General features: G+C 35.8%; 1 protein-coding gene across 1 annotated transcript in view; it reads left to right on the top strand.

Moving 5' to 3' along the window:
• Positions 1–23,692, top strand: part of LRP1B (LDL receptor related protein 1B) — a 2,136,850-nt gene that overhangs the window by 1,226,582 nt on the left and 886,576 nt on the right. The window contains exons 15-17 of the mRNA XM_062186250.1: positions 57–179; positions 12,083–12,223; positions 16,804–16,929. Coding sequence (XP_062042234.1) covers positions 57–179; positions 12,083–12,223; positions 16,804–16,929 — 390 coding nt within the window. The remainder of the gene's footprint in view (positions 1–56; positions 180–12,082; positions 12,224–16,803; positions 16,930–23,692) is intronic.

The following is a 23,692-nucleotide window of genomic DNA, read 5'->3' as shown; positions in this document are numbered from 1 at the left end:
GTGTACATGATTGGTTGGAATCTGAATTCTCTGACACAGTCACTTTCCTCTTGCAGGTGACAACATGTGCCGAGTAAATAATGGGGGCTGTAGTACACTCTGCTTAGCCATTCCTGCAGGCCGGGTGTGTGCTTGTGCTGATAATCAGCTATTGGATGAAAATGGAACAACCTGTACATGTAAGCTGCTTTTCTTGTTACATTCAGTCTTTGTTTATATGGCTCTTTATGAAGACCAGGAGCAGATCAAATTGAAGGCATTAAGAACAAACTTGGAAAAAGAAATTCAGATAATTACTTTGTTATAATTCTTTTTAAACTAAAAACTTTTTACTGATTTAAATTCTGAAATACAGCTAGATAATGAAATTGTTGATGTTTTACATAGTACCAGGTCACTGCGGCAATAAAAAGGCAAAAGCAAAGAAACAGATATTTCATGAAACTGTAAGGGAGATTCACAATTGACAGCTGCAATTGAAAGTGTGTAGTTGTTGGTCAGACAAATGATACATTGATGGGGAACATTTTCCTAAAATTACTTTAAATGGTTTTGAGGCTCTGTTATCTAAATTTGGTGGTGAGCGGCAGAGAAGAAGGAAAAAGAGACTTCAGAGGAACTTACAATCTTTGTCAAAATAGTGAATTAACTCAATTGATGGACCTACATAAAGGACATTTGTAATAACTTTTGCTGACATTCTTCAATTTACTGCACCTTATTGTCCCACTGCGACTCTGTCCGGATGCATTCTTTATACCGTATATGATGTCTCTTCACACAGCAATACTGTGCATACAATGAGTAATATGAAAGGGTTCAAGAGTTATTTAACCTTGTGTGCTAGAGACCTCCAGAGCAACAGGAGTTACAGACACACAGAGAGATGGACTGAGTGAGAGACACACAGAGAGAGACAGATTGTCGATTTATCCTAAGGAATTGCTAATACAACTATGGAAATTGAAAGTCTAAAGAGCTGCAGTCTTTAACCTGGAGACCCAGGAGAGCCAATGGTGTAAGTTCCAGTCTGCCTGTCATAGTCATGGGACCCATGAAGAGCTGACATTTTAGTTCACATCCAAAGGCTTGGAAGAAAGTTTATCCTAGCTCAAGGCAGTCAGGAAAGATTCTTTTTATCTTCTTTGAACATTTGATGGTTAATATTATTTATGATACACTATTATGGGTATTTATTTCTTTATTGTTTATGATTCCATCTGTATTTTACCAGATGGTTCATGTTCAATTTGTGTGACATTTTACTTAGGTATTTGAAATATTATCACTAGTTTTAAATTTATCTCATGTTGAGCTTTAACTATTTGGGATGAGTACTTCAGATTCCTTTCTGCTACTCTTTTCATCTTCTTCAATGTCACTTATTATTATTAAAATTTATGACTTCTGATCAGGAATTGAATCAGCACATAGAAGTCTCTTCTTTATAAGCGTACTTCAGCATTTTATAGTTTGTTAACCATTATTACAATATTTTAGACCTAGATCAATATTTCTTTAGTTTTATTACTTAGTACTCAAACCCTGCTTTTTTATCAATTGATTTTCATTGATGTGTAAGCTCAATGAGAGTATTTCCTTTTTTTTTTTTTAAGATATATTTTATTTATTTGAAAGACAAAGAAAGAGGTAGAGACACAGTGAGAGAGAGGTCTTCCATCCCCTGGTTCACTCCCCAAGTAGCTGCGAAGGCCAGAGCTTAGCTGATCTGAAGCCAGGAGCCAGGAACTTCTACCGGGTCTCCCACATGGGTGCAGGGGTCCAAGGATGAATTAGAAGGGACCTGGATCAGAAGTGGAGCAGCTGGATCTCAAACTGATGCCCATATGGGATGCCAGCAAAGCAGGCCATGGCTTTAACAAGCTACACCACAGCACCAGCCCTGATGGGGGTATTTCTTATAGTAACTTGCTTAGTAAGAATATAGAAAATGCTTAGTGTTAAATTATTGTGTATTCCAAATATATTACATTTGCTATATAAATGAATAATTCTTGTTCCCAGCTCCTTGCTTTGTCCTAGCCCATTCTTGGCCTTTGCTAACATTTAGTGGTGGGCCACTGGATGGGAGTGTTCGCACTCATTCATTTTCTCCCTCTCTCTCCCTCCCTGGCCCCGTGTGTGTGTGTGTGTGTGTGTGTTACTCAAATAAAAAAATAAACTGTCTGCCTGGAATATAATAATGTAAGGGGTTCTTTTGCCAATGCAGTGGAATGGTTCTTACATTTTGAAAATGGAGTGTATATACACACACTAGCCTTGATGGACTTCCACTAGGCCTCTTCTTCACTTTCTGCACTCCTAGACTTCTCTCAAGGATGGAGGTAGCCCTGAAAGTACTTTCTTTTTTGGTAGGCACAGACCTTGTAGCATGAACTTGAAGAGCAGAGGAGCAAAGGGGCGATCTCCCTACACAAAGATAGATAGGCATATTCAATTTCCAGTGTCATAAGAGACTCCTCAATGAATCTTTCAATGTATTCCTATTGGCCTTGCAAGAAATTAAAAATCCCCTTGTGACAGTGATAGTACAATGATTAACACATCAAACACTCAGAGATCTTGTGAATTTTCATTTTCATTTTTTGACATTGTAAGAAGTTGAAATGAGGCCATAGTCATTAGATACTGATGTCTAATGGCATGTAGAGTTTATAATTTTCTAATTAGTTTCTCAGTTTCAATTACATGAATTATAGTTATGTGAATCACAGTTATGTAAGTCATTGGCCTTCAAATTATGTTTGTAATTTCCTTCATTCTTTTACTTCATTATCAGCTTAAGAATTATATTTTAGTACATGTATATACACATACATATGTTTATATATTATATATGTAAGCACTATTTGTGATACATTGATTGGTAGATGAAAAACAGTGTTATAGACAGAGGAAACAGACAAAACGGAAAGAAAACATTATAATTATTAAAATGAGCTAGAGTAAGTAGAAATAGAATGTACTGAGATAAAAATAAAAAGCTAAAATTTAAAAAATTAAGGTAGTAAAATACTACAAGGATTTATGATTATTTAACAAATTACTTATTTAAATAAATTTCCTATTTCTAGGCATATTCTCAAGGCTCATAAGAAAGTAAGAGATTAAGAATCATTTGTGCTTTGTGTGTTCAAAGCTTGCTCCCCTTACCTGCACTGCAAATAAAATGGATAAAATGCTTATTGGGGCTTTCCAAAGTACCCAACTTCGTGTTTCCTCCTTGGAGTCAGCCAATCTGAGATTCAGGGAAGAGCACATGACACCCTCGTGTGTAGCTGTAATAGATACAGATTGAACATTCATATGCCTTATTTGAGGGTATCAACAAGTCAATGGCAAATGCTTCCCATATCTATATAGAGCCCTTGGACAGCAAATGTGTCTTAACTGCTCACTTGTATTCTTTATTGGATATTCTACCCTCCAGTTAGATGGTACACAGTTATGTCCTTCTTGTATATGGTGAGGTTCCTTGTACTTAAACATCATGGTAAGAGAGGACACACAGATTTGCTTGAGTACTTCCCTTTATTAGAAATGATCCTTTGTCACAATCTCTAAAGCTACTTTTTTTTATTTTAACTTTGATCATCTCCAGTTGCTCTCTTTCTCTCTTGTTTGCTGGACCTCTGGCTTGTATAGTTTCTCTTTTGCCATAACTTCCAAGCCAAACAACAAAATAAAAGATTTTCAACAGTTTCTTGGAAGCCAGAAATGTGCATAAATTTTAAGGAACATTAGCTAGGCACAAACTCCAGTAGCTCTTGGAATGATTCAGACAAACGGTTCTAAATATGGGAAGAAACACACACAAGAATATAAGAAGTATTTATTTCTCAATAGCCCAGGCTGTCACTGGATATCTGTATAAGTCGAAATTAGATAAATTTGGTTTGTAAGAAAATACTGCAGCCACTGTAGGTTACGATGCTGCCATTAGGAGATTAGTTATTATGATTGTACACATATAGTTAGACACTTTGTGAGAGTTAGAGACACATTTTCTGAAATGGATGGTCTCTTTCTAATGTCTATAGATGAAGTGACCTCAATTCAATAAAACACAAAATAAGAGGCTATGTGTGCTTGTTACACTAAACAACGTTAAGACAACCAAAAGTGCATGCAATTATGTGTTATATTTGACTACTAAAATTCTCCTAAATCTGTTTATACACCATTCAACTTGCCTACATTCTCTTCAAGTGTAATGATAAAAATCAAGAGGAATAACATAGTAAATCATTTCTTGCAAATAACCTCTAGGATGTAAATATATTATTTCCATCTCTATTTATTTAATGGTAAAGATTTCTTAAGGATATGTTAGGCTTAGCTTGAATATGAGGAAGTTAAAGTGCAGAAGGGCTACAAGTAGAGTTCATGGTTGTAGAATATAGTGCAAAACAAATAGTGTTCCTGCTGCTAACATCTCATTAGTGCTTATTTTTCTGGTCTTCTGGTTTAGTTCAGAAGTATATTATAGTCATGTGAACTGGAGTCAACAAGAGTAGCACTATAGTCTGATGCTAACAAGGAAAATCAAGAGAGATGCTACAGCCATTAACATATGATCTTCCTGGATCAGTCATCCTCTTGAGTTGACATCAAATGAACAAAAATCCACTGGCATATGGTCAGGACAGACTAAATACAAAGGATTGTTTTTTATTAAGCTGAAATACAAGGCTATCCTAGGAAATGCATGCACCAAATGGAAAAATATTGGCAAGCTATGTGATTGATTAAGGTTGAATTCTAATGCCATGCCTGGAAAGAATTAAGAATGAGAGTATGTAGACTTTGTCCTTGTGAATCTTGTCAGTTATGGTCAAATACTATTACAAGTAGAAATACTATCTGGGTATATCATAGTAACACAGAGCTTATTATCTCTGAGAAACACATATAAAGCAAGATGACCAATTATCAAGTGCATTCTATGGTTCTCTTGACAACTTTGTGGAGAAAATAGCAACACACACAATTAATAAATGGGGACGTAAGTGATCCCAAGGAAGTAAATTATGCTCCAAAAAGTGATAGACATTATTTAAAAAAAATAACAGAGCTATCTAGTCTGCAATGATGATATAGTAATTCTTTGAATAGTTCTTTAGCGGCCTGAAAGAAAAGACAGAACTTTGCAATGTGTCCCTCTCTCAGGAGATCAACTTGAACATTGCAAAAATATTGGTTCTCCAAGGGATGGCATTGCACAATTACATGTCAGTGGTACTCCGTGACCTTTATTGCCTTCTGGATCACCAGATATATTCCTCTGTCAGAAACAGTGCACCACTATGATGGGCCATTTATCTGTTCAGCTGTGGCAAGCCTTATGTTCTAAGATATATGCAATCTAATGTGTAGTAAAAAGTTTAAGGCAGTAAAAAGTTTAGAAGCCCCATTCAGATGAATATTTACGGCCTTCTGTGCCTGGGAACTCACAGAAGATTATGTACCACTTAGGTTGGCTGCTCAGAAGACCACTCTATCTAATGAAAGGTCATCCTGCTATAACGTAAAGGAGAAAAATCAAAAAACAGAGCAGCATTTCTCACCATCTTCCTGTGTAGGTGAGCTTCTATAAAGGCTTCCTACAATACACCACTTCACTTTCTTCTTGGTTCTTCCCTCTCTCTGCTCATATAAACAGGGAATACAAGGTTGTATATTCCCAAAATGAAAAGCAAACAATGTGCTAAACGAGTAAATGTGTCTTAATTTGAGATGCATAGGGACAAAGGATGACTTTATTTTGTGCACAAGAACAAATGCTGTTATAACTGAGTTATATTTTTGATGCAATCGATAGCTAAATATCACTTGAGAGAGAAGCAGAGAATTAGTTTAAAATAGATGGCCATTAAGGAAGAAACACAAGGGTAGATAAAACACTCTTGTTCATGCACATTGCAGCTTGTTAAACCAAGATCAGGAGCGTTTGTTGAGGCCAGTAACTGAGATGAGAGCTAAACCTGAGATGATTCAAAAGTAAAATAAAATAAAATTGTTTGCTAGTAGGGTTTCCTACTTCAGTTAATTGTGACTTGAACATAATTACCAGCAAATATTTCTTTGATCCAGGAAAAATAATTAATTTGGACTGTATATTTTCCTTTGTAGTGTCTCGTAGTCATGCACAGGCCTTCTGATTTCATTGCTCTAACAGCAGGTATCATAGAATGTTTGAAAACCAGTAGTTCCATGCCAGGCTTGTCATGATTCATGTTATTTTATTTTTTACCCTGATTAAATTAAAGGGATATTTATTACTTTGTTGGTTTCTTATGGGTGAGATCATGTAATATTTTTACTAGAAATGATCCTGGCAGCAGAATTACAGGTTTGTATCAGTCTTCAAATTTATACTTCAATTCACAACTCTGAAGCAAAACTTGCAATTGCAGCACTTGTTAATACACCAAGGAAAATTTATAGCTGTGTTCAAATATCACAGTGGTATTTGGGTACAATCACATTAAGTATTTGAACAAAGTTATATACATGGAACTTTAACTACATGCTAATTTTTTTCCGAGTATATGTTGATGGAGGAGGGAGTATTCTCTCTCTGGATGTATATAGCCATCTTAATTTCCTTAAACTAATTTCATCCAGGCTGTTGGGTAATGAGAGAAGGTGAACTGCTGATCCTGTTGGCCTGATACTGCTTTCCTGAAGGATTTATACAGTTCAAGAGATAGAAGTTTCTCATTATAATAATGATAATCTATTAATTTCATTGCAAGACATCAAAGAATTTTGAAAATAAACTCTATGTCCAGTTCTATTCTAGACATTTCTGTTATGTATGTGACACTATCCTTCCTACATTCTAGAATATGTTCCAATGCATACATTAAGTTTATACAAGTAATTACATGCAATGGATGTTTGGTGCAGCAAATAATATACCTCTTGTGGGTGCTGGCATCTCGTATCAGAGTGCCCTGGGCTTCAGTCTCAGCTCCACTCCTGATTCTAGCTTCTCACTAATAGGTATCCTGGGAGATAATAATTCAAGTGGTTAGGTTGCTGTCACCCACAGGGGAAAAGTAGGTTGACTTTCTGGCTTCCAAACATTTGGGGTCTTGCTTCCTTCCTCCTTTCCTTCCCTTCCTTTCCCTTCTCTTTCCCTTTCCCTTCTCTTTCCCTTTCCCTTTCCCTTTTCCCTTCCCTTCCCTTCCCTTCCCTTCCCTTCCCTTCCCTTCCCTTCCCTTCCCTTCCCTTCCCTTCCCTTCCCTTCCCTTCCCTTCCCTTCCCTTCCCTTCCCTTCCCTTCCCTTCCCTTCCCTTCCCTTCCCTTCCCTTCCCTTCCCTTCCCTTCCCTTCCCTTCCCTTCCCTTCCCTTCCCTTCCCTTCCCTTCCCTTCCCTTCCCTTCCCTTCCCTTCCCTTCCCTTCCCTTCCCTTCCCTTCCCTTCCCTTCCCTTCTTTCTTTCTTTCTTTCTTTATAATCCTGGTCCAAATACAGTCTCTGCTGTGCCTCAGAAGGAACCTCCATCTTTATCTCCCAAGACTTTAACTATACAAACATGCTTGAAACAAAATGGTCCTAAACCAAATTTCAGATGTGTAGAAAAACCGCTGAGAAACTCTCCCACCAAATATTACAGGGCTTTGATGAACTATAGACAACAGTAATAGTCAAAAATGAAAATTTAGGTACTATTATTTTTTTGAAAATTACCATCTTTATTAATACAAACATTATTTGTAATTAACTAAGCATATATGTGCATATATATATATAAAACCATGTATGAAATTATTTTGGAGGGTCTCCACATTTACATTCTAAAATGACATAATTATCATTTGAAAAATATGCATGTGAATTCTAAGTAGATTTAAATTATTTATTTTAACAATGTCAGTTTTCTTAGATAGTTTGCCTTTATCTAGAAATCCTGGTATTCTTTAATATAGATGTTATAATTCATAAGCAACTACAATTTCAGTTTTGTCTATGGATATCTTTGATCATTCTTTGAAAACAGTTGTGACATTTGAAAAATGACTGTGAAAAGACCAATCTTTCTAAATTGGTAGGATGGTTATCAGATGACAACAAGAGATTTCTTGGATTTTTACAGTTCTCAAAATATGAAAAACGAAATTATGATTTCTTTGGAATCAAGTAGAGAGATACTCCAGAGATTCTTAGAACACGAGTGAATGAGAAAGCTGATTACCTGTCAGATCAGGTCCCTGCAAGACTGAAATATTTCTTTTTCTTAGGTCTGAGTGATTCTTGATTGTTGGGCTTAATAATTACAAAGTAGAAATTAATCAAGTATGCATTCATTAGGTTCCCAGTTGTAAAATGGACATACATGGTTTTTTTTTAGAAGCTTTTATTTAATGAATGCATTTTTCATAGGTACAACTTTTGGAAAACAGTGGTTCTTTCCCCCATATCCGCCCTCCCACCCCAACTCCCATCCCTCCTACTCCCTCTCCTGTCCCCTTGTTCATTATGGTTCATTTTAGTTTGATTTTATATACAGAGAACCAACTCTATGCTAAGTAAGATTTCAACAGTTTGCACCCTCACATACACACAACATATAAAGTACAGTTTGAGAACAAGTTTTTCAGTTAATTCTCATACTACAACTTATTAATAACAGAGAGCCTATATGGGGAGTAAGTGCACAGTGCCTTCTGTTGTTCCTTTAAAAGTTAACACTCTTATTTATGATGTCAGTGATTACCTGAGGCTCTTGCCATGAGCTGCGGGAAGCCTTTTGTACTTGCCAATGAGCTGTGGAAGCCAGTGTACTTCCCAAGGCTATGGAAGCCTTTTGTGACCACAGACTACATCAGTATTTGGACATGGCCATAAGCAAAGTCGAAGTTCTCTCCTCCCTTGAGAGAAAAGTACATCCTTCTTTGATGGCCCATTGAGGTCTCACAGAGCTCCTTCGTGTAGGATATTTTTTGCCACATGGTCTTAGGTTTCCATGCCTGAAATGCTCTCACAGGCCTTTCAGCCAGGCCAGGAAGCCTTAAGGGTTGATTCTGAGGTCAGAGTGTTGTTTACAGTGAATGTCATTCTAGGGGTCATTCTAGGAGTCTACTGTGTGGTCTGCTTCCCATGTTGGACTTTCCCTTCTTTTTAACATACATGATTTTAAAAGAGCAAAGCAAGTACCATCCTCTAAGATTTTACTCTAATTCAGCAGACTTGAAACTCAAAATAAGAAACATCTGCATGTTGTCAGGGATTAATTCCAGAGATTTTGAGAAAAAGTTTGTTCTGAGAGATTGCCAGACATACCTGGGTGTGAATTTCTGTTTTGTTTTGATTACAATCTTATTTCTAAGTGCTGCTATAAAAAAGGCATTTCAGACTCAAACAGTAGATTAAGTAACCTCCCCTTTTAGTTTCTATATTTTCTTTTTTTCCTTTTTGGGATTATTATTATTTTTATTGTATTTAAGATGTACAACATGATTTGATAAACATAGTAAATGATTACTGTAATCAAGAGCTCTTACAGAAATGGCAGCATAGAGAAATTACTACTTCAGTATTTGTTACTGAGAAAGATTAGCATGAACCACAGAGAAAACATTACTGTCTATTCATGCATCCAGGTTCAACTTAATCGTTTCCTTCACTGTAGTGATTCTGTTTGGCTATAAATAATAGTCTGAGTTTTTTTGTAGTAGCTTTTCGTTCCCAGATGCACAAACTCCTGTCTCTGTGACTTCCTGAAGACATGTCTCCAGAGACACATTCCTTTTTCCATTCTTTGCTTCAAGGAAGTAACAAAGATTTAGGGAGCCATGCAGAGAGCTCAGGAGGTACCACATGTGTTTCCTTGATATCAGTTACTATTGGAGTGGGTGAATATGTAATCACAGTTCATCAACCCAAACCAGTTATGCAAAATAAAACTTAAAAACATCAGAACATGGAAGCCTTTAAGGGATTTCTTTCTACTTTAATAAGCCAGACTGATAATGTAAGGCCTTTTACTATTCATGAGACACTAATCATTTATGTTTTAAGACTTGCCACATATTCTCTTTCTATATCTATCTAACACACTCCAAGAGAACAGAATAAGAATACTTTCAATTTGTAAAAAAAAAAAAAAAATCACAATTAGGCCGGCACCATGGCTCACTAGGCTAATCCTCTGCCTGCAGCACTGGCACCCTGGGTTCTAGTCCCAGTTGGGGCGCCGGTTCTGTCCCGGTTGCTCCTCTTCCAGTCCAGCTCTCTGCTGTGGCCTGGGAAGGCAGTGGAGGATGGCCCAAGTGCTTAGGCCCTGCACCCGCATGGGAGACCAGGAGGAAGCACCTGGCTCCTGGCTTCGGATCGGCCCAGCGCCTGCCCGCCTGCCGTAGCGGCCATTTCGGGGCTGAACCAATGGAAAAGGAAGACCTTTCTCTCTGTCTCTCTTTCTCTCACTGTCTAACTCTGCCTGTCAAAATAAATAAATAAAAAAAATCACAATTAGATTCCTTATATTTGATTAGATAAGGCTGTATGCATGGGGGAAAAAAAAACACTGTGAAGAATCCAGATATAAAGAGTTAGTTTTGATTAATGTGGTACTGCCTTGAATCTTTAACTGGGCCTTAGTTTTTCTCCCACAAGCAGAAATGAAAGTAAAGATAGCCTCAAAAACAGTGTGATATTGTGTTAGTTTCATTTTGGCTAAATCTCAATGTACTTATAAGACAGAGGTAGTAAAATATATGTCATACCTACCTCATAGGTTGTCATAATGGTCAAGTGAAATTATGAATAAAAGCCTTTGGAAAAGCAAACTACAAACCCACATTAATGTAAAGTGGCATTGACTTATTGTTATTTTGGTGCTATTTTACTAAAATAAGTCTGAAATTCTTAGCAGAATAATTATTATCAGAAAAACTTAAACCTTTCTGATTTCTATAGATGATTATTAACTATAACTTTTTATATTCAGTATAAAATGACATGAGAAAATATTTTTAATGTAACCATGAAATTTATTTATGAATTAGCTTTATTTTATATTATGAAAACTATTTTATGTTTCATATAAATATCATGTATTTGGGTGATAAAATAAGTTTAATCTTAGAATAGTGTTTTATTTAAGGTATACAACAGGATTCTTTAATATACATAGTAAAATAGTTACTATATTCAAGCAAATTAAATTATCCATAATCCCTCATAGGTGCCTTTTTTGTCGCAAGAGCACGTAAAATTTACTCTTTGCAAACTCTAGTATATAATATGGTATTATAGCCATAATTCTTATGTTGTACCTTCCACTTTTTACATATTCATCCTACGTAGCTCCACTATATCTGCAACTCTGTGCCTTTTGACTAACAACTCCTGAATTCGTTCATCCCTGACCTCTGGTAACTGCTGATATATTCTCTATTCTCTATGTATTCAAATCGGAAAATTTGAGGTTGTATATCCATATATATGATTTCAAAGACACAGAAACACAAACACTGCATGTTCTACCTTATATATGAGAGCTAAGTTTTAAAGAAAGTCAAAAAGTAGAAAAAAAGAAATGCCTGTATATATCTATTTTGCTGCAGATACAGTATTTTTGTCAAACTTTGTTTTAAATCTGTTAAATTGATAGGAATTATATACTACTATAGTTTCAATGATTTTTTGACTTTTTAAGTTTACATGAATGAAGTTGAGTAATTTTCATTTGATTATTGTTTATAGCTCTTGCCTAGATTCCTGCTGAACTGTGATCTTTCATGTGTATTTGTTGAGCTCTGTTTACTGGAGAATTAAACATTTGATTATACTGTAAATTTAAAATCAGTTATCTTGAAAGTAATAAATAATATATTAAGTTAAAACAAAAAAGAAAACCCCAATCATTTGTGACAGCTTGGATAGAGCTGGAAGAGGACAGTAGGCTACAAGAAGAAAAGACAAAGATAACTTCTGCATGATTTCAAATGGATGTGAAATATAAAACACACAAATAAAACACCCACCGTTAATCATATCAATGGACAGAATATAGCTAGCATTGCTCATATAGTCTTTTTTTTTTAACTCTAGTTAATCCAGGAGAACTATTACCTCACACATGTAAAGCTGGAGAATTTCGCTGTAAAAACAGACACTGCATCCAAGCCCGGTGGAAATGTGATGGAGACGATGACTGCCTGGATGGAAGTGACGAGGATGCGATAAATTGCTGTACGTGTCTCCTTCAAGTACCCCTAGGTTCTCTTTTCCTGAGTGTGCGAATTATCAAAGCAGTTTTTGAAAATCAGAGCATATCTTTGATGTAAACTGAACTCAGTTTTCTGTCATAGTTTTGTTTCTCAGTCATCCTATGGCAAGAAGTTTAGACTATAGTTGTCTCCTTTTGCTAGCATCAAAGCACTGTTTTTTTCATCCTTCCTTGTATTTCAAATTGTCGGTTTTTTTTTTTTTGTTTGTTTTGTTTTTTTCTGACAGGCAGAGTGGATAGTGAGAGAGAGAGACAGAGAGAAATGTCTTCCTTTTTGCCATTGGTTCACCCTCCAGTGGCCGCTGTGGCCTGCACATCTCGCTGATCTGAAGCCAGGAGCCAGGTGCTTCTCCTGGTCTCCCATGCAGGTGCAGGGCCCAAGGACTTGGGCCATCCTCCCCTGCACTCCCGGGCCATAACAGAGAGCTGGCCTGGAAGAGGGGCAACCGGGATAGAATCCGGCGCCCCAACTGGGACTAGAACCCGGTGTGCCAGCACCGCAAGGCGGAGGATTAGCCTATTAAGCCATGACGCCAGCCTTAAATTGTCATTTTAATCGCTCTACAAATCTTCTCCTTTCTTATTCTATGGTGTGGAACCCACCAAACCAGTGTCAGAGATTGCTTCAAGAGACCTTTGGATTCTGGAATGTAAAGATGAGGAGAATCAATTTAAACTCTTCTTAAGACAGAGGGGTTTAGTTTAGTTTTGTTTTTTTGCACAGAGTACCACTACTTCTTACTCCACTGCTCTTTGAACAAAGAGCCTTGAAGAAGATCCAAGGAAACAGACATGGTTTTAGAACACATGTTATTAACCAGTTGCATGGGATCAGGGAATCGTGGGAACCACCTATAAGGCACTCAGATAGAAGTAAAAAGTTTTGATTTTTTCTCTCCCTTTGAATGAGACTTTTACTTCTAATTGAGAGACAGACATACAAATCTCCCATCAAATGGTTCACTCCCCAAATGCCTACAACAGCCAGTGCTGAATTGGAATCAAAGGCAGGAGCCAGGGACTCAATCCATGTCTCTCATGTGGATGATAGACATTCAAGTGCTTGAGCCATTACTGCTGCCTCCTAGGGTCTGTGTTATCAGGAGTTGGAGCTAGGGTTTGATCCCAGGCACTCCGATGTGTACCTCAGGTATCCTTAACCAGTGGCTTAACCACAAGGTCTAAGGCATACTCATTATACCCCCACCTTTCACTTAGATTTAGCTATTTATCATTGGCTGAGATAGGAATAGTTTTATCTTTCTTACAGGAGTAAAGAAATGTCTCACACATATAGGAAGAAAATAGAAAATACATTAAGTAATATTTTGAGAATATGTTTGACTACAATCACTAGTGAATGAAAGATATAAAATCTTTTTATGAGGGGTGAGGCATGTATTGGACAAATGTATCTTTGATCTTTTGATTTGACCTAGGTACATTATTTTAAAAATGCTTGATTTTCTTTCAATGAAAGACTGTTATCAAAAAAATGTAACTGAAATATTTAATTGACAGTCTTCAGTTTGGTTTTTTTTTTAGAGTCAAGAATATAAAATAAATATATAATAACATTTTAAAGTATTTTAAAGAATAGACAAATTTGTTCTGGGCATAAATATCATTTAGTCATCTGTGTTATTGGATAAAGAATATGAATTTTAAAATTATTTATGAATCATACATTAATATATAATGCAAAGTATATTATCAGCTAAATAAACCAATATATTTTTCTTAATTTTTTAATGTGAACTTTTACTTCAACATTACATATTTTCTATTTTCAGCTTCATTAATATCTATCAAATGGGAACCCACAAATAACACTTAAACCCTAACTGGACAAAATCAGTCAGATATTTTGGAGTAAGATAGACATTTCATCTAAGGGTTAAGGGTACTTTTTTTTTCTTTCACAAATGATATACGATGGTAATTCACAAAGTCATGAAAATACACGCTATGAAAAAGCTACATTTGAATTTCAAAAAAATTTTGTCTGAAAATATATTTATCTTTTAGTTCTATTTTATCCATGAATCTTGAAGTACTCTTGTGATACTTAGTGAATTGTTTAATTGCCTCAGTGCTTCTGATCCATGATGTTTATTCATGGTTTTAATGAATGTTCCCTACATATCAGTATTCTCTGCAGTCCCAGGAATTCAATGCCTGAGCAGAGCGCAAATATTTCATCGCAATATCAGCTATTTAAGTCTATGTTTCCATATGTGTGACCATTCTTTTCTATCAATTTAATTAGCAAATGCATCTCCTTTATGTTCATAGGGGACCTTGCGGTTGTATTATTAATGGTAGTGTTAGTATTTCTAGTCAGTATTTTTGTCTTGCTTATTGTCATTATTTTCCATCACATAATCCAAGTCCTGGATTTTACCAAAAGTCCAATCTTTCACTTATACTTCAGACTTGATTCTATCAATAAATGCTCTCTCGTATTTCCTAAATAATTCATTTTTCATCTTTACCTCTTCTCAATTTCCAATGACTAGATTAAGCTCTCATATTAATTTTTTACATTTCTTCCAGAATTGTACTGATTTAAATAACTGAGTAACCAAGAATATTAATTGTAAAATCTATTGGCTAATATAATTTGTTTTGTGTTTTCTAATATTTATATTTTTAACTGTGAGTGTGTCAGGCATGTCTACTTACCCTTTTTGTTTTACTAAGTTGAACTGCATGCTGATCTCCAAAAGTATCTTTCCTGATGTCTACTCTGGCACTGTACTGACTGTTCCCACTCTATAACATTCTATATAATTTACCAAAAATCTTCCTAGGGAGACTTTTTTAATGACCAAAGTATCTTCTCAATATGTCACATTTGAAGTACAGCATCATCTTCTGTACATTCATTTCTCCAGTAGTTGCTGGGCCATATTACAATTATATTCTTACTGTAGGGTATACCTAATATATTAATATCTTTATAAGGGAGACATATTTTGTTACCCTATCCTTGTAGTGTTAGACCTGGAAGATAGATAAGTGAATGCTTAGATAAGTAAAGCAGTGAATAGCTATCTTAGACAACGTCCAGCAGTCTGGTGTCTCCTCTAAGCATTACAATGATTTAGACAGTGTTATCTATGTGGAGTCTCATGATGTAGATTCCAAAATTACGTAAGTAATTTCATGGAATCATTTTAGATTTTGAATTCACATAATATGTAACCTTGAATTTTATCATTCTGCTTTCTATCCTTTAACATCTCATCTCCAAAACACAAGACTATTTTTGATTTCTTATTTTCTTCATTGATAAGAATTTCAAAGTTCCTCACTAAGCTTTAGTGAAGTGAATATGCATAATCTTGCTACCTGGAAATTTGACCTTCTAACATACAGGATGACTTTTATTCCCCATGAGCAGCTATTTTTGTTCAAGTCCCTGGAATGACTGGAAAATGTTAAGCATGCCAGGAACTCTAAGTCTTTTCCCCCTATATTTTACTGTTTGTGAATGAAAATTCCCAAAGCATGATAAAACTATTTCATTACCAAAACTGCTTTAAGGAAAAAGTATTTTGTAGCAACTGACTGAATATGCACACATTTGCTAAGCAACAGCATGATCTAATAATAATTTTTGCAAATTCTAAGTAAAACTAACACCAAAATTTATTTCTATCATATGGAAGTTTAATTATTGGGCATAAAAAATACTTTTAAAAGAATGTAGAAGTTGTGAAACAAATATGAAGAACATGCCAGTTCAGTCAGTAATGTAACCACTAGAGGACAGGAAAAATAATTATAGAAAGTTGACATCAAGGTAGCCTGCTGTAGTTCTTAGACGTTGGTGGTTTAATCCTTAACTGTTCATCACTTCCTGCATGAAGATTGGTCTCATTCTCAATAATTTTTGTGCTTGCATGTTTATTTGTTGTAATTGGGAGAAACCTCATTTAAAATTATATAGGTTTATATATTATATAAAATTATGTAGATTTGCATATTATATAAAATTATATAGGTTTGTATATTTAGTATCAACGTGCAGTCATCGGGATATATGTTTCTTTCTAGTCCCAAGGATCACTGAGGAAAGCAAAATAAAATCAGACTTATTTAATATTTCTTAAAATCTTTCAGAGAATATGTAGTCTAAACAAACAAGTCATTTAATATATATGAAAATATTTCTAAGATATGCTTAGTATATTTGACACTAAAATTTGAGTTTAATGTTAACTATATTTGTTAAAAATTTTTAAAATCAAGTTACCAGTTACGATTTGGGTTGGGAAAATATCCCAAGTGTTACCTGGCTTGACAAAGACATGAAAAAACAAATATATTTCCTTTACTTGGTATTTATTTACTTGGTTTCCTTTATAAAACTGCTATAATTTAACAGCTTAGAATATTACTGTTTGGTATAAAGTCTGAGACAATGATGGAAGCCATGACATTTACTCTACTAATTTCTATATTTTAAACTATAATTCAAAATACTCACACTTTATACAATTTTAAGTAATTAAATTTGTTTCCTCACACTTCCCAGTCAATCATAGCTGTCCTGATGATCAGTTTAAATGCCAGAATAATCGCTGCATCCCCAAGAGATGGCTTTGTGATGGAGCTAATGATTGCGGGAGCAATGAAGATGAATCCAACCAAACTTGTGCAGGTAAAGATTCCTTTGACTGTACATGTAAGTCTCCTCCAAAGTTATTCTCCATAAAAATGCGAGTCAACAGTTTGATCTAAGCTGGACTTTTCCTGTTCTGATAATCAGATTAGTACAGTAATAAATGGATCCAGAGTTGATGCCACTGGAGCTGCAATACAAATTATCTTTTACTTAATTCTTGGGCATGATTCTGCTTTCCAGTGTAATTTGGCACTTCATCTATCCATATGGGTTGACTGTCAATACACTACTTGTATAAGACTTGTTTTTGCTAAATGTTACTTGGCAGTAGAGGTGAGGTGGGTTAGTGTGCTGTGTTATAGGCCAAGTCACAAGAAAAATTCTTTATTTTTTATCTACAAAAATCTACAGTTGATATAGTCTACTGTGGGATAACTCTGTGATCATTTTTTTTTCATGGCACATTGGTTATGTGAGGCAGGGTTTCTTTCCTCTATAAAGTAGCAAGACCGCTAAACCTATTAATATCTCCATATAATCTATTCCGTTTCAATAAATCTTTGTATCCCTAGTCAAATTCCCTTCAAATGGAAACATATAGCTTGTGGTGCAGCTTACGATACAGTAGCAGAAAGGTCATTGTTAGTCAGATAAATTGAAAAATGATACTAGCAGCAGCTAGTGAAGAAAGAGGCACTATATTTGATGAACCATATTGATATGATTAATAAAAACTGATTCTTTAAAAGCCATTTTACACATGCAACCACATCAAAACATATCAACCACCTCTTTCGTGCTTTCTCTCTTTACCAAAATAAGTCTTACAAGATAAAAGTTATTTCAACATACATGAGAAAAAAACAGCAGTAAATAGGAAAAAAAAAAAAAAAACACCTAACCAACCAACCAACCCAACAAACCCTAGAGATCAAGATTGGTGCCCTACTCTTGGTTTTGTGTCTGCATTTCTTTCAACTGTAAGAATATGCATCAACTGGAAGTTTTTTTCCGCAGAGCTTTTCACTATGTATAAAGCAGCAACGATAAGAATAAAACAATCGCAATTCCATATGCTACCTGACATCTTATCAGCTTTTTCCACAGTGACATATTTACTGAGGAGACACGGATCCTTTGCTCTCTTGGACCTTGACTTAAAAACTCTTCTGACATTTTAGAGTAACTGATTTTTTAAAAGATTATTATGGCTCACAAGGTTGTTAGACAAAAAACAAAAACACTTTCTAAAAGAAAGGGACCTCTAGATAGTTGTTTTGGTTTCTATCTTCAAGACCATCAATTTTATACATGAAGCATAGGAGATTTCCTCAATTTGGTATGATTTTATGGGAAATCCAATCCACAAATACTGTCTCCAAAGACATTGCTCTTTATAACAAATTGCATTATCCTGCAGATTAACTAAAATTTTAGGTATGGCCAATTTTACTTTGCTCAGATTGCTCTTATAATATGGCTATAATTTCTAAGCTATTGCCATTATTATTCTTTTCAGGTTAAAGTTCAATACAGAGATTATGTTTCATTATATCCTAAACAGATTAATCTGCTTTCACCTTAAAGTAGAAGGTGCTGCAGATTCAATTTAGAATGCAATGTCTTATAGATTTCTACTCGATTTTTAAATCTATTGTTTTTACGAGATTTTTAAAAAGCATTTGTGATTGGCTATGTATGTACAGTAGCAAAATGGAAAATGTTTATTATACAAGCAAATGAACTATCAATCCTAATTAATAAAATTTATAAGGCACCCAAATTATGTAGTCCACCAGAACATAGAACATGGCTTGCTTAAGTGTCGCTTCCAGTGGCGTCAGATGAAACCTGCTACCAGATCTTCTAATATGTGTATTTATGACACCTTAAGAACTTGAAAAAGGCCAGCACTGTGGTGCAGGGAGCAAAGCCACCACTTGTGATGCTGCATGAGACATCAGAGCAGGAGTTGGAGTGATGGCTGCCTCACTTCTGATCCAGCTTGTTGCTAACGTACCTAGGAAAGCAGCATGTAAAGGCCCAAGTACTTGGGACGCTGTCATGCTTGTGGGAGACCTGGATGGAGTTTGGCTTCTGGCTTTGGCCTGTCCAAATCCTGGCTATTGAGGCTGTTTGGGATTGAAACAATGTATGGAAGATTTTTCTCTGTACCTCTTCTCTCTCTCTCTCTCACTCTGCCATTCCATTAAATAAATAAATCATTTTCTTAGAAAAAACTTGAATAATAATAACAGAAAAATAAATATGGTTTTGATTTTTGAAATCTGTGACATGTGGTCAAGTTACAGTATATTTAAATTTCTTTTATCAGAATAAATAAATAGATCACATCTTACCACAATGAGAAAAAATGGCAAATTCATATAGACCACTTTCTTTGTGTGATCATTTCTATTTCTAGGCATAGGTCCATACATGGACATGTCTCCTAGATAAAATGACTTTGTAAGAGGGGATTATTTTGAAATTGAATCTAGTGTGCTGTAGTCATTAACATTGTACTGTTTTATATCTAAGAAAATCCTTTCTCACAGGCAGCCAATTTCCTATTTTATCCAGCTGTAATTTCTTCCCCATAAATCTATTAGCTTGATAAATATTTATCAAAGCATCAGTAATAGAATAAGGAAAAACACATAATATCTTTTTGTAAGGAGCCAGGACAAAGACTAAAAGAAAGATATGTGAACAGGGCATTATAATGAAATATTCAAAATGTTCACATGGAGACACATAGGAAGAGCAATGAACTTTATGGCTATCCAGAAAGACTTCCTAAATTTGGAAGCAATGTCCAAATTAAGCCTAAAGAAAATCATAAGGAAACTTCCTAACTAACAATTTAAGCCAGTTAGTTAATATTTACTCTGTTTGTGATACCTGCATCCCATGTGGGCTGACTGGACACCTGGCTATTCCATTTCCCATTCAGCTCCCTGCTAATGTGCCTGGGAAAGCAGCAGAGATGGCCCAAGTCCCTTTGCTCCTGCACCATATGGGAGACCTGGAAGAAGCTTTGGGTTCCTCACTTTGGCCTGGCCCAGCCCTGGCCGTTGTCGCCATTTGGGGGAGTGAACCAGAGGATGGAAGTGTATTATCTGACTCTCCTCCTCTCTTTGTAACTTTGCTTTACAAATAAATGAAAAATAGATCTTTTTAAAAAAGAAAAAATATATAGTTTAATGAAAATCAAGCCTCAGCAAAACTGTAAAAAGATACTGTCTTACATTCTTGCTGAATGTGGAAGCTGATTTTCTTCATTGGAAGGCAATTTGGTCCAATCCAGTAACTAATATTGTTATTCCCTATACTTTTGTGGCAGAAATGCTTCACTAGAGAATAATGAATGATTGGCAAGGCACACATTGTTGCTGTTGGGGTGAAGTGAATAATGGGAAAGAAGTTTGGAAATTATGCTTGGAAGAGAAAACAGCATGCACATGGGAACAACACACACACACACACACACACAGAGAGAGAGAGAGAGAGAGAGAGAACAGTCAGGGGCTTGGTAGCCATTCTCCCTCCACACCCAAGTATGTTTTTTTGCTTAGGAGGGAGATCCAGATACCAAGATAAAAAGTACCTGGACTTGAAATTCTTTTTTTTTTTAAGATTTATTTATTTGTTTGAAAGTCAGAGTTACCCAGAGAGAGAAGGAGAGGCAGAGAGAGAGAGAGAGAGAGAGAGAGGTCTTCCATCTGCTATTTCGCTCCCCAGATGGCTGCAATGACTGGAGATTCACCGATCCCAAGAAAGGAGCCAGGAGTTTCTTTCAGGTCTTCCATGCAGGTGCCCAAGGACTTGTGCCACCTTCTGCTGCTTTCCCAAGCCATAGCAGAGAGCTGGATTGGAAGTGGAGCAGCTGGGACTTGAACTGGCACCCATATAGGATGCCTGCACTGCAGGCAGCAGGTTTACCCACTATGCCACAGGGCCAGCCCCTTAAAATTCTTTTGGTTCACAATAATCTTAAAAATTTTTAGACACAAACAATCCTTAGAATTATTAGATTCAAGATTGACTAATTTCTGACCAGCATTTTCCTGCACCACACAACTCTGATAAAGTTACATAATATTTGTTCTGTCATCCTCCATCAATTTTGTCTAAATTCATACTAGATATGTCCATTTACATTTAAAAAATAATGTAGTTTAAAATTGTACTTTTTTGTAAATTAAAGATTGCATTTTGGTATAACATACATTTTTCTTAGAGAGAAAGCTTTGAATAAAATGGAGTGAAGCTGGAGTTTACGAATAGTGTCTTTTGCTCCAACTCCCATGAAGTTTCCGTATATTCTGGGATTACTTCCTCGTATGTAGTTGCAGAAGAAGTATGGTTAGGGATGGGAAGAAATGCTCACATTGTGAGAGCGAGTCTCTGATTCAACTCTTAGATAAACTGTTCTGGAGCAGAGATATATTTATCTTCCTTAGAGCACCATCTGCTATAAAATTAGTCTTCTGGGTTGGCTTTACTAATCTCACCTCCAGATTCATTTAGGTCTGATGGAGGCAGGAACTGAAATATTAGAGGTTCCTTTTTTTTTTTTAATACAAATCCATTGATTAGAAAGTGATGATTCAGTAAATCTGATTATATGATATAGACAGATGGTGCTTGGAAGTTTGTAGAATAAAGCATCTTTCTCATCTGAGATCAATTCTGTTTCCATGGTAATCAAACAGTTTTCCCCTTGGATATGGGACACTGATTTAATATATTTTAATTTTCAATAACATCCCATGGATACAGATTGGACTCATAGGCCATAATAATTCCCCGTGCATCAGTTAGTGAAGTGGCCCACAAATTCCCCACATCATTGCAATGTGAGGTAGCTCAAACACAATGAATATAATTTTGGAAGTCCATTTTTATTTTTTAAAATATTTATTTTGGGGCCAGCACTGTGGCATAGTGGATAAAATCACTGCCTGAAGTGCCAGCATCCCATATAGGCAACAGTTTGAGTCCTGGCTGCTCAACTTCTGATCCAGTCCTCAGCTATGACCTGGCAAAGAAGTGGAACAGTGCCTAAGTACTTGGGCTCCTTCACCAGTGTGGGAGACCCAGAAGAAGCTCCGGGCTTCAGAGTGGTGTAGCTCCAGTCTTTGTGGCTCTTTGGGGAGTGAACCAGTGGATAGAGGACCTCTCTCTCTCTCTCTCTTGCTCGCTCGCTCTCTGCCTCTAACTCTCTATAAACTCTGCCTTTCAAATAAATATTTAAAATATGTATATATATATATATATTTACTTATTTATTTATTTGAAAGTCACAGTTACAGAAAAAAAAAAAAGCAGAGGGAGAGATATATTGAGATACTGATCTTTCAACAACTGGTTTACCCCCCAGATGGCCATAATGGTCAGGGGTGGGCCAGGCTGAAGCCAGGAGCCAGGAACTTTATCCAGGTCTCCCAGTTGAGTACAGTGGCCCAAGGACTTGGGCCATCTTCTGCTGCTTTCTCACGAACATTAGGAGGGAGCTGGATGTGAAGTGGAGCAGCCAAGATTCAAACCAATGCCCATATGTTATGCCAGCACTGCCTACAGCTGCTTTATCTACTAGGCCACAGCCTCTGAAAATCCTTTCTTCTTACTCTCTAATCACTTTAGCTCTCCTAAGGAAAACAAGTATCTGAGAACATTATTTAGAATCAAACATTAATTTTTAAAAGGGTATACAGACATAAGAAACTCAAATGAAATAATTTTGTATTGGATAAACAATATATTCTCATTATGGATAAATAAGTTATAGCATTAACAACAAAAACAATAAAGAAAACAAGAATTACAGATTGACAATTTCCCTAATGAAGACGTAAAAATCCAAAACAAAATACTAGCCAATCGAATCCAACAACACATCAGAAATATCATTCACCTGGACCAAGTGCGATTTATCCCTGAATGAACGCATGGTTAGCATTCACCAGTCAATCAATGTGATACATCACATTAACAAATTGAAGAACACCACCATATGATTCTCTCAATAGATGCAGACAAAGCATTTGATAAAATACAATACCCTTTCATGATGAAAACTGTAAGTAAAAGGTATAGAAGGAAGATTCCTAAAAGCAATCAAGGCAATCCATGACAAACCCACAAGCAGTGTCCTATTGAATAGGGGAAAGTTGAAAGCATTCCCATTGAGATCTAGATCTAGATGAGGATGCTCACTCTCACCATCATATTTAGTTTCATCCTGGTAGATTTATCCAGAGCCATTAGGCAAGAAAAAGAAACCAAGGGATAAAGGAGGAAGTCAAATTATCCCTATTTGCAGATGACAAGATTCTGTATATAGGGGATCCAAAAGACTCCACTAAGAGACTATCGGAACTCATAGAGGAGTATGATTAAGTGGCAGGATATAATCAACATACAGAAATCAACAGAGGCAATGCCACGGCTGAGAAAGTACTTCTGAGATCAATCCCATTCACAATAGCTACAAAAGGAATCAAAATCATTGTAATAAATTTAACTGAGGATGTCAAAGATCTCTACAAAGAGAATTACAAAGCATTAAAGAAAGAAATAGAAGACACACAAAAAAATGGAAAGATCTTCAATGTTATGGATTGGAAGACTCAACATCATCAAATGGCCATACTACCTAATGCAATTTACAGATTCAGTGTGATACCAATCAAAATACCAAAGGCATTCTTCTCATATAGGAAAAAACATACTGAAATTCATATGGAAACATAGGACACCCTGAATATCAAAAACAATCTTATACAAAAAAAAA

Source organism: Lepus europaeus, chromosome 1, assembly GCF_033115175.1.
Source record: "Lepus europaeus isolate LE1 chromosome 1, mLepTim1.pri, whole genome shotgun sequence".
Lineage (NCBI taxonomy): Eukaryota > Metazoa > Chordata > Mammalia > Lagomorpha > Leporidae > Lepus > Lepus europaeus.
The sequence above is the reverse complement of the archived record's forward strand: the minus strand, read 5'-3'. Positions and strand labels throughout refer to the sequence as shown.